The following is a 12,015-nucleotide window of genomic DNA, read 5'->3' on the forward strand; positions in this document are numbered from 1 at the left end:
GTAAGAGATCCCCAGTCTCTTGAGACTCGGCCCACGCCCCAGCCTCCGCTGGGAGTGCCAGCCTGCGTCACTCACCCGGCTGGCCGGCTTCGGGAGGGCGGCACGACACATGGTGGGAACGTGAGGGGGCGTGGCCGGATCCGGCACCGCTAGACCAATCGTGCGGCGGTAGGTTCCCAGCCAATGACAGAGACGCTTCAGGGCCCCGGGGGCAGGGCCACAGAGAGGAGCGGCGTCGTCATAGGTCACTGGGCGGGCTCTGGGCGGGGTCCGCGGCTCCGACAGGGGCGGAGCAGCGGCGGTCGGCGCAGTCCGGGCAGTGATGGCGGCGGCTGTGGTGACGGCGGCAGCGACCGTCCCAACGCCGGCAACCAGCGCGGATGGTGCCTCCTCAGTGCACTGGTTCCGCAAAGGGCTGCGGCTCCACGACAACCCGGCACTGCTGGCGGCCGTGCGCGGGGCGCGCTGCGTGCGCTGCGTTTACATCCTTGACCCGTGGTTCGCGGCCTCCTCCTCAGTGGGGATCAACCGATGGAGGTGAGGTGGCCCGGTGCGCTCGCGGGGCCTGGGGACGGAGTCTGTCCCCCGCGGCTCGGGGGAAGCGGGGCTCAGGGGAAGCGGGGCAGGGAGACGGAGCGGGCTGTCCAGAGGGGAGAAGCCTGGACCTGAGATTCACTGGTCGTCGCACTCCTGCCCTCGGTGGTCCAGGGCCCCGCCTGACACAGCGCTTTCCCTCTGAGTGCCTTTCCCTCCGAGTCCCACGACATGCCTGTGGGACAGACATCATGGTCCCCATTGTACAGATGAGATCCTTGATCCCTGGAGACGCAAAGTTGACCTGCTCAAGGACTTGCAGCCTGTGAGTGGCAGAACGGGGACTTAGGGGTGTGTTGAGGGAGGGGCCGAAGGCGGTGATGTGGTGTGAGGGCAGGGACCGGTTTTCTCTGTCATTCTTGAAGTGAAGAGCGTGTTGTTGGGCTGCTGAAGGTCATCCCTAAGCGTCTGGTTTGTTTGAATCGATCCTTTCACCCATTTTGGCTTCCTTCCACCCAGACAGACCTGCCTCGGGGTGTCCAGAGACCCTGGCTTAGCAGGGTCTTCTCCCCTGTATTATAGCTAAAGGACCCCGAAGGCATCTTCAGGCAGCTTGTATCTTGAGCTCCAGAGCAGTATTCAACCCATTTTAGAAAATCCCTTAAGCAGCTATGACCTTGCTAGGAAAAAAAAAAATTTTTTTTTAAAGAAACCCAAGTAGCACCCTCTTCCTCTTCTTCTCAAAGATGATTTTAGAGGGCAGTTGAACAATTATAGATTAGATTCTGATAAACTGATATGATAAAGATAAGGAGCAAGAAAGCCATGATATCAAGGGCTTCTCTTGGTGCCTCTCAGGAAATGAGTTCTCTCCCAGTATCATGGGGAAGGATTATCAGGTATTGGTGTGTTTTCTCTGTAAACCAGCGTTTAGAAGCAGAGAGTTTGGATACATTGTGTCCCCAACACTCTTTTAAAAAGGCCCTGCAGCTGTGGCTTGGTTTGTTTGCATTTTTCAGAGGGATGTTTACTCGTGGCCTCATTGCACAGATGCACAGGGTTATTCCCAGGATACAGTGCCTCTCAGCACCCCATTCTTTCCTCTCCAAGGCATGTGTCCTGCTAGGAGAGGCAGTACTCCTAGCAGTGGGTCTATTAAATGCCCCCTCCGGCCACATTTATACAGAGGGAACAACTAAATATAGTCCTGTGGAGAGCCTGCCCACACTGTTTTCAGGCTGCTCTATTGCTCTGTCTTGCTCTAGTTTCTATAGATAGGAGGTTGGGTTTGACAAACATCCTCAAATGACCATCTCCAGTGTGGACATTAAACCAAGCCTCAGACTTTGTCCCTCTCCTTTTGGCAGTGTTCCAGTCTGAGCACAGTAAATAGAACCAGCTACCTGGTTACATTATTATATTGTCATGAAGGTGTTTCTCTTTTATGGGGTTTAGGGGAACATTGCTAAGACTACCTGCTTCTTTGTGGTTGAGATTAAAAGTGAAGGACAAAAACTCTGTTGCTGATTAAATTCAGATTTATTAGGAACTAGGCAATTAGGGGTTTTTATGGGTCACCCTTTTATGATTGTACTTTCAAGAGGGTGAAGGAGAAAAAGGAATATGGCAGTTCGGATGCCTGAGTTAAATCCTGACGTCACAAGCCATATAGTAATGTAGATATTAATTGAGTGATTATTTGGTGAGTGCCTAATATCTGCCAAGTACTGTTATAGGTGCTACTTGGGGGGGGTACAGCTGTAAACAGGCAGATGCACACAGCTGTGCTCCCAAAGCCCATACAGTCTACACTGTAGTGGAGAAAGGCATGTAAACAGGCATAATTTAAGAGAACTAAGTGCCATGAAAAAATAAGACAGGAGGACAGGACAGACTAGAGCAGTGGTTCTCAGTTTTGGCTGCACATTGGAGTCACCTAAGGATCTATAAAACATGGCTGGGCCCTCTTCCAAATCTGATTGAACTGTTCTGGCCTAGGAATTGAGGTTTTTAAAGTGATTGCAACAAAGCTTGAGAAGCCCTGGACTAGAGAAGCACAGGCCCAAGCCAGACAGCCTGGGGAGTGTGTTGCTGCAGTGTACTGGCAGGAAGTCTAATTAGCATTGGCATCAGGAGAAGGAGGTGAAATCCACAAAACAGACTGACTGTGGTAACTGCTCTTAGGCCTGGCAACAGATTTGCTCCTGCCAGCCCCACCAGTCCCTCTTCCTGGGTAGATTGAGGGCAGAGCTGCATACTGTTTTGTGCACAAGGTTGGGGGTGGAGGGGAATGGTGGCACAAGGCAGCTGTACCTCTGCATAACCACAGTTTTCTGGTGTAATCTTCCGGTGGCTGTTTCTGGATCCCGGGAATGGTCTGGGTGTGCTGCCGTGTAGCCTCCTTGTTCTCAGTTGCTTGAGTTGCTATCTCTGAAATGTTCTCAGTTGCTTGAGTTGCTATCTCTGAAAAGCCCTTTTAGGAAGATTAGGGTCCATCTTTAAGAAGGGGGGAAGGAATCAAGGTCTGCCGTCTCTGTTACCTTCCTGCACACCCTACAGACTGGCTCCTACGCAGTATTTTTCTGCAGATGGAATCAGATTAAAATAACCATGGATGACACTCTCTAAAAGAGAGCAGAGAAAGGCAATCAAGAAATGCGTGTGTTTCTTGGCAGAGGAGGCTAGCATGCTCCTTGCCTTGGTGGTAGTAGGAAGTCTGTAGCTATGTGAACCTCAGGAATTTTTTTCCAAGCACCAGTTGGCTGAGCCCTTTGCCATTGCCCCAACCCTTCCTTGCCCAAATTCACTGCCTCTGGAAGAAGGCAGTACAGCCAGAGCCGACACGAAAGGACAATGCGAACAACATCTAGATTTTACTAGACTGACTGGTAACTGATTGTGGTATGGTAACTGATAGGGCTTTGCAATTTTAAATTACCTTTTTCTCCCTGCTACAATGTAGATAGAGTTTGGCAATGATTCTCCTCACACTTTATTTAAATCATTTTGTCCCTGGCTCGGGTGCTGTGCCTCTTTTGGGAGCTTCCGGTACAGAGGGAGTTGGTAGAAATAAAATATGTTCTCTCTCAGCCCATTTTTCTCAGAATCAGTAATGAGGTAAACTGGGAACTTCTCAGATGCCTGATGAGAACCAGTGTCTCTTCACAAGTGCTGGGAGCTGAATGCTGGTGGACGGTAGGAAGTGGGTGTCCCCACTAGACCTTAGTCTGCAAGAAGAAGTTGAGGACTGTAGTCTGCTGTGGAAATTTTTGCATTTCTCTAAGCAAGACTTTTATTGTTCTGCTGCTTGGGGTGTATTTCTGTTTGCTCAAGAGGCATGAAAACCTTCATCTTTCTCTTTGGAAATAGGAAAGAATTGATATATTTTCATCTAGATGATACTTAGAATTCAGTCCTTGTTGTGGATTATGAGTTTAGGTTATCCTTTTCCATGGGGCTTAAGCTCTCTTGATTACTTAGGAGAAATTGATTTCTATTAATGTCCTATGGAGCCAGTGTGTGCCAGTCATTGGTATTATCATTAGAGCTAGAGAACCTTGTTTTGAAAGAGAGGAACTTGGTCAAAGGGGCTCTGAACCCAGAAGAAGAATTCACTGTCATCCTTCCCCACCCCATTAACAACAAGAAAACAATATATTTCTCCACACAGAATCTGCTAGCCTGAGAGAAGTTGTTCCTAAATATAAGTACTTAACCAAAGAATCTGCCTGTCTTATTTAAAGGGTTCCTCATGGAGTCAATGAATTACAGAGTCCTCTCTGTATTTTTGGAAATCCCAATTTGGTTTTTTCCCCAGTTCTGTCTGCCTCTGGCTCTAGAGGACTTACGTAATGCAGTTCAGTTGCACGTGTTGTCTAACTCAAATGGTGAGCTCTACTGCGCCCGCAAGAGTGCTCCGAATTTGGGCCATGTGAACTCAGCTGGGAATTGCCAAGGGTGGGGTGCCAGCCCCTAGCACCACCACCCCCCCAATGCCCAGGGCTGGTTTCCTTTGGAGTCCCCCGCATTGGAGTAAAGAAAAGCTGTGGAGGAGGAGGGCCAAGGGCACACGGAGGACCAGGCTTCTCCTTGATGAAAGAAGCTTACACCTGCCTGTGCGAGCATTCACAGTGGCAGCACTGTCCCAGTACCTTTGGTACAATGCAAAACTGTCATCTGGCAGGCCTGAAAGGTAGTACCAAAGGGAGGCCAGGGCTGCCAGGGCTCCTCCTCATGTCCTTTGCCTCCTGTGAAGTCGTCCTGAGCCCTCCCTGCAGGGCTTGACTGAGGAGGGTAGTTGGAAGTAGAGCATTTGTTCAGACCCAAAGACGAGGCAGGAGCCAGGGTCTCTGAGAGAATATTCAAGAGAAATGAATTCAAAGGAAGGAAAGGCAACTTGTAAACTAAAGCTGGAAGTCACGTCCATTTTCTGAGATGGGGCTTCTGAAACTGGAATGTACAAATAAATCTCCGGTGATCTTGCTAAAATGCAGATTCTGATTGTAGAGGCCTGGGGCGGAGCCTGCATTGCAGCAGGCTCCTGGGCGACTGAGAGCCCACTTTAAGCCTCAGATCACACTCTGAGAAGCAGAGATGTGGCCTTGGAGCTGGACTGTGGCGCTCCCTAATGGGCGGCGCTCTCTCACTGCTCACCACTCAGAGGCAGGGGAGCTTGGTGGTCAGGAGTGCACACACCAAGCCAGGCAGGCGGCCAGGTTCAAATTCTGGCCAGTTACTAGGTACTGATTTTAGGCATGTTGGTCTTCCTGTGCCTCATTTCTTCACAGCGCTGTTTGAGAATTAATGAGACAATGGATGCAAACCAATAGAACAGTTCCTGGTTTGTCGTAAAGCTCATTTGTTGTTGCCCTTATTACTATTACTACTGTTTTGTTGCTGGGTTCAGAGTTGTGCCTTCTGCTTCCTGCCTTGGCAATCGACATCTCTTGTCAAAGAGGAAAAGGGTTCTCTGTTCTTTGAAGATGCTGCAAGGAAGCTCTCCTTTTAGTAAATGAGGCCTAAAAATAAAGGTTTGTAGAAGGCAGATTGCAACATGTTCTGGAACCTAGATTTCATGTGCATTTCAGTCTTATTTATAGCTTCAAATTGAAGTTCTTTGCAGCCTGGTAGACTCTGAAGGAAGGGACCCCCACCCCCACCCCAAAGTGCCTGGCAGGGACATTCCTGAGCCTCAGATGGAGCACCCTCTGTCCTGGAGTTGTGGGATTTAAATGACCCCTTCTCTCCAGGTGTGAACTCTGCGGTTCAGGTGGCTGTGTCTGTTTGCATGGGTCTCTGTTATTTTCCTTGAGTAGGAGGCCTGGGAGAGGCCAGTGCAAATGCGTCACTGTCACTCACAGATTACTTAGCATCAGAAGATATCAGTTTTTCAAAAACAAATTCACAGAGGCGGAGCTTCGGTTTACTACAGCATCCTGCGGCCTGTCAGAGTCCCCATCCGCGCGCCTCAGCGACCCCCTCCTCCTGCTCTTCAGCTGACAGGATGCTGTGGGCTGGGACCAGGGCTCAGCTCATGCTGGAATGTGGGCCTGCAGCATTGGCCTTGGGGTTGTGTCACGTTGTGTACATCAGAGGCAGCAGTGAGGGCTGGCTTAGTTGGCATCTGGGCATAGTCCCCGTCCCTGGAATCCTCCAGTGGTCAGGGAGCATGATGTGCTGCAGGGGTGGCACTGGGTTTCATTGTGTTCAAAATAAAATCTGGTGACTCTTTTTGTTGACAGAGACAAAGGATGGTGGGGATGAGTGGCAGATGCCAGGAGGTAGACAATAGACCCCTTAGATGGGTCCATGACATACACAGGTTGACCTGTCCAGGGTGGGTACAGATAAGAATGTCAGTGAATCACCTCTGTGAGGCTTGTGTCCATCAGAGAAAGGGATTCATCAGGAGATCTGCAGACTCTCAGCCATGGAACAGTGCTGGTCCCCTACTAGAAGACTTTAGAAATGGGACACAGAGGAGAAACATGGGCTTAAGAGTCTGACTGAGCCAGGCGCAGTGGTGCATGCCTGGAATCCCAGAAGCTTGGGAGACTGAGGCAGGAGGATTGTGAGTTCAAAGTCAGTCTCTGCAACTTAGCAAGGCCCCAAGCAACTCAGTGAAACCCTGTCTCTAAATAAAACATTAAAAAGACTGGAGATGTGACTCAGTGGTTAAGCACCTCTGGGTTCAACCCCCTATACCAAAAAAAAAAAAAAAAAAAAAAAGTCTGACTAACCTGAGTTTCTGTGCTAGCTCTGTCACATAATATCTATGCTCTTAGGAAAATTAATTAACCTCTCTGTCTCATTTTTCCCATCTGTAAAATGGGGATAGTACAATTGACATTAAAATGTGTTGAGAGAATTAAGTGAGGAAATTCTCTTAAAAAAGCATGACAGATTCATAAGCAAACTGATTGCCTTGGCTGCCACTGAGGAGGGAAACAGGTGGACACTTTTTACTGTGTACCCTTTTGTCACTGGGTTTTGACCCACATTTATAATTATATGGTTAAAGTATTAATTTAAAAATAAAACCAAAGCATTCAACAAAAGTCCCTTTCCTTTTCCCCTGGTGACCCTGCTGTCCTGCCACCACCACCAGTGTACACAAGCCCACTCGTGAAGGTATCTATAAGAAGTACCTTTTTTTTTTTTTTTTTTCTGACAGGGGATTGAACCCAGGGGCCCTTTGCCAGGGAGCTGCATCTACAGTCCTTTTTATTTTTCATTTTGAGAAGGGGTCTCACTAAGTTGCTCAGACTGGCTTCAAACTTGTGATCCTGTCTCAGCTTCCCAGGCTGCTGGGATTTTAGGCATGCTCCATCGCACCTGATTCTAAAAGTGCTTTCTAAGATTAGGTGAGAACCTGGTGGCCAGAGGCCTGAAGACAAAACGCTGGGGGCCAAGGACCCAGCCCAGGCTCTGTGTGGGGTTGTGGCAGTAGAATATACACAGGTCACAGCATGAATGCAGAGGGGCCAGGAGCTGGTTGGACAGGGTGTGGGGGGGAATTTTCTCTCCCAATGGGACCTTACTGCTTCCGTGTCACAGTGTCACAAGTATTCTCAGGTGGCTTTCTTATCCATCCTCCCATTTGATTCTCACAACAATCCTGTGCTGCGCCCAGGGCTGAGAGGGGACGGGGGCTTTGTCTTTGACGGTGTAGCACACAGCAGTAGGAACAGCTCACATTGAGCCCACGATTTCTGTGTGCCAGGCTCAGTGCTAACCGCTGCCTTGCAGTGTTTCTCTTAGCAATTCTGTGAGTCCTAGCGTCTCTGCAGGTCCCCTGTGCTCACCTCAATCCCTGTTACAGAGAGAAACAAGCCAAGACATGAAGTAACTGCCTGAGGTCACGTGGCTAGTGGGCCACAAGGCCAGGATTTCCCCCAGGCAGCACTGACCCACCTCCATCGCTCCCTCCCAGGCGCCCCTGCCCTGGGGCTCCGCACAGCCACTTGTTTGACTCAAGGGTGGGCCGGTTTCTCCCTCCCTGGTTAGGAAGAGCTCCTGTTTTTCATGTTGTCACTGACCAGGCCCGTGTGTTCCCTTCAGGTTCCTCCTGCAGTCTCTGGAAGATCTGGATACAAGTTTAAGGAAACTGAACTCCCGCCTGTTTGTAGTCCGGGGACAGCCAGCTGACGTGTTCCCAAGGCTATTTAAGGTGAGCATGTGGGCCCCAGAGAAGACAGGGAGAGTCTGCTCCTGGGGGTTCCCCGCAGGTTGGGTGAGCTGCTAGTCTGACCAAGGCCATGGAAAGGCTGGGCGGGTCTGGCCATCTGATGGCTGCTACAGAAATCGGAAGCCAAGGCAGCTGGTCAGCCACCAACCAGATGGAAACTGTGCGAAGGAAAATTTTCTGTGAAACTAGTGTCTTGTTGGAAAGTTCCCAGCTCAGTCCAGACATGCGATGTGGTAAGCCATTCCACTCCGGATGCCACTGGCTTCCTTAGATGTTTTCTTGGCTCAAGCCAGTAAGATTTATTAGAGCTCCTTCTCTGCCAGGAGGGCAGGGTTTCCTGTCGAGCAAGGAGTGGTTCCCGTTTTGCTTTGACTCCACTTTTTGGGGAAAAAAGTCAGTCTGTGGGAGTGTCCTGGTGCCCTGGGGTAAACCGTGGATGAAATCTTCCCATGAGTGCCACACGGGCTGTAGGTTGTGATATCGGGGCAAGCCCACCGCCCCCCCCCAGTGTCTTCAAAAACCACATTTTAAGACCCAAGTAGAAGCAAAAGTATTCGTGGACAGAGGGCTCTAGGGAAGACGCCCTTCATCTTCAGCAGCGCGCATGGTTGTGATGCCCCTTCCACCCCAACTCATGACAGGAAAAGTCTGATGTCAAAGCACGCGGCTCCAGGAGTGTGTCATTACCATTCACTTGACTCCCCACACCCTCCCCATGTAATTACGCACACACACAAGCACGCACAGATCACTCAGCACTAGTGGTTGCTAGCACTCCTTGAGGGCTGACTGAGTGAGCGCTGTTCCCAGCACTCACATGCATTACCTCACCCCTCACAGCACCACCAAGAGTCGGGGGCTCTGTCCCAGTTTTACAAGGGAGGAAGCAGTAATTTGGCATGTTCAGAAAGCTAACAAGTAAGTAATGGTCTTGAGTATCTGATTTTAGAGCTCTGTGTGTACCCACCATACCTTATAAGTATTTGGGCTGGGGCTGTAGCCGAGTGGTAGAACAGTTGCCTAGCAAACATGAGGCCCTGGGTTCTATCCCCAGCACTGAAAAAAATAATTGCCCGTCTTATCCCTCCACATTGTTTCTTCCCCAGCAACTCAGGCCTACCCAGTTACAGGCCAGAGGCATAGACTGATCATCTGGTCATTCCTTGTGTATTTGTGGGGCTACTACTATGTTCTAGGCCCCTTACTTCGTAGCAGGGTAACTGTGAATGAAAGCATGATTTCTGCTTTGAGAGTTCACACGCTAATGGGAGAAACTGGCAAATAATGGGCAATTTCACTGCTGTATGTTAAATGTTATAATGAAAATAGGACAAGGTAGAGGAGAATCATATTGAAGGAAAGGGGTGTCATTTAATAATAATGATGTTATTATAATTCACAGGATTGTCATAAGTATTTAATGATGTAATCTATATGACTGCTAAGCATAGTACCTGGCTTATAGTAAGGGCTCAATAAATGAGTGCTTTATCTTGGATGAGGAAGAACCCACCCTACTAAGGACCCACTCCCCCAGGCAGGGCTGAGTCAGGACTGGAGCAGCCCGAGTGTAGCCAAGACAGTTACTCCTGAGGCTCAAGCTTTAAGGGACCAGAAACACAGACTTTGGTTAAAATGTGTTCTTCTTGCTTGACACATGCTCTAGGGCTTTCTCTGGGTTTTCTGTATAGCCTTTTGGCAGGCCAACTTTCTCCTGTTGTTGCTAGGCGACAGAGAAATTCCTACCAGCAGCGACTGACTGAGGACTTAAAAGAATCCTCTTCTCAGCTGGGCCCCTCTGCTCTGTTTCTCTGACCTCTGGACTGAGGAGCGCTCCTCCTCCTTCGACTCTGAGAGCTGGGGCCTATTAGCTCTGTTTGCTGCTGCCCTCAGGAGTGTTGCTGTGGAAACCATTAAGACACTTCACATAGCTCAAGTCTGCCAAGAAAACTAGGCCACAAGTTTGCAGGCTGTGCGGAGCTCTGGGAAAGGCTTGCCAAGCCGGCGGGAGGTGGTGATTCTGTCTCCCACTCTCCACTGTGAGTCAGGCCTCTTTCTGAGCCTGGGGGCTCCCCCGGGTGTATTGTATTTATAGCTTCCTGCTGTATTCTCCTCCCTCAAGGACACAGCAGATGCACAGGGTCACCCTCTCCTCTCCCTTCACTGATGGCCTTCCTCACACTTTCTGAGCCGCAGGTTGTTTGCCGTCTGGTCCAGATCACTAGCCCTAGTTTATTCTACAGCCCATTCAGGCAGGGCTGGAGACTGCTCTGTGACCTTCCAGGAGGTGCCCAGAGTCCCTTACCCTCCCCAGCATGGCTAAGCATAACATTCTCTCCCTTCAGGAATGGGGGGTGACCCGCCTGACTTTTGAATATGACTCTGAGCCCTTTGGGAAAGAACGGGATGCAGCCATTATGAAGATGGCCAAGGAGGCTGGTGTGGAGGTGGTGACTGAGAACTCTCACACCCTCTACGACCTGGACAGGTGAGAGGCGGGGCCCCGGGGTCAGATCGCCCCTTGTGAGGGCTGGTGGTCTGGGTTCCCTGCCGGGTGAAACTCAGAGAGAGGCTCAGCAAGCCACCTGGTTATGAGGAGCAGTGTATTCTAGAAACTCCAGAGTCGGGCATGTAGACTAGGTCACAAAGAGCTGTACCCGGTTTGGGTGGCAGAGATGCCTAAGCTACAGAAGCAGTGAGGATCACACTCAGGATCGTCTCCTAATAGATCTGCTCCTCATCTGCTCCTGTCCCATGTGCTCCCACTCTGTCCTGCTCTCAGTAGATACCCCTCTGTCCTCAATGAACCCTATCTCCCTTTTTCCCCTCCCAACAGGTCTCTGTGTCCTCCCCACCCCCCGCAGTACTGGGGATGAAAGTCAGGGCCTCACTTATGCTGGGCAAGTGTTCTACCACTGAGCTACACAGCCCGCCCTTTATGTTTTTTATTTTGAGGCAAGGTCTCAGTAAGTTGCCCAGGCTGGCCTTGAATTACCTACCGATCCTCCTGCCTCAGCTCCCAGGCAGCTGGGATTCCAGGCATAGACATACCTCTGCAGCCGGCTAGATCTCTGTCTTATAAGCCCAGTTTCTTTCTAGAATGAGTGCCTGGGCTCCCTGATCGGGGTGTACAGTGCTGCTTAAGGGGCCTCTAGAGAGCCCTGCATGGAACTTAACCGCACAGGAGCCTCCTCCCCTGGTGACAGGCCTCTGTGCTTTCGGCCAGGGGGGAACCTCCTCCCCTTCCCTGCCAGAGCCGTCACCCTTCTGTTGCTGCTGCTGCTGCCAAGCCAACAGCCACCACTGCTCCTGCCCCCTCTCCCAGCCCAAGGCTGGCTGCCAGGAGGCTGAGTCACACAGCGGTGCACGTGAACTAGGCCTCAGGAGGGGAGTGTGGAGCTCTTCCTCCTGCCACGTGCAGAGGAGGGGGAGGCGCTGTAGAGGCAGAAGCCAGCCTCCCGGCTCCGTTAATGGAGGGAGAGCAGAGAGGACAAACTGAGAAATAAACTCGCCCCACCAGTGGGTCTTGCATAAGCTGCTTCTTTGGCCAAAAGAGCCCCAGGAATCTGGCTGCGAACCATTTCAGTTTATCCTTATGTAAACAGCCTTCCTTCTCTTCCTCGCCCTCTAATATTTTTCCTTCTTGCATGAGTGCAGTTATGTCCCCTGCTCATGAAAAACACTTTGTAAACTGTGAAACTCTTTAAGCATCAGCTGTCTCTGTTTACTCCAGCTCTGATTCAGGGAGGATCAGCCGGCCTTGCCCTCTACTCCAGTGCATGGGGCTAAAAGGA

The 12,015-nt window shown here is 50.6% G+C and overlaps 1 protein-coding gene across 2 annotated transcripts in view; it reads left to right on the forward strand.

Annotated features, from left to right (window-relative positions):
* Positions 1-290: 290 nt before the first annotated feature.
* The window catches only part of CRY2 (cryptochrome circadian regulator 2), a 34,384-nt gene continuing 22,659 nt past the window's right edge, over positions 291-12,015 (forward strand). For both annotated transcript variants that reach the window (XM_081273139.1, XM_081273138.1), the window contains exons 1-3: positions 291-537; positions 8,095-8,203; positions 10,567-10,709. In XM_081273139.1, coding sequence (XP_081129265.1) covers positions 323-537; positions 8,095-8,203; positions 10,567-10,709 — 467 coding nt within the window. In that variant the 5' untranslated portion in view covers positions 291-322. The remainder of the gene's footprint in view (positions 538-8,094; positions 8,204-10,566; positions 10,710-12,015) is intronic.

The sequence above is a fragment of the Spermophilus citellus genome (genome assembly GCF_964194105.1).
Source record: "Spermophilus citellus genome assembly, chromosome: 2".
NCBI classification, from domain to species: Eukaryota; Metazoa; Chordata; class Mammalia; order Rodentia; family Sciuridae; genus Spermophilus; species Spermophilus citellus.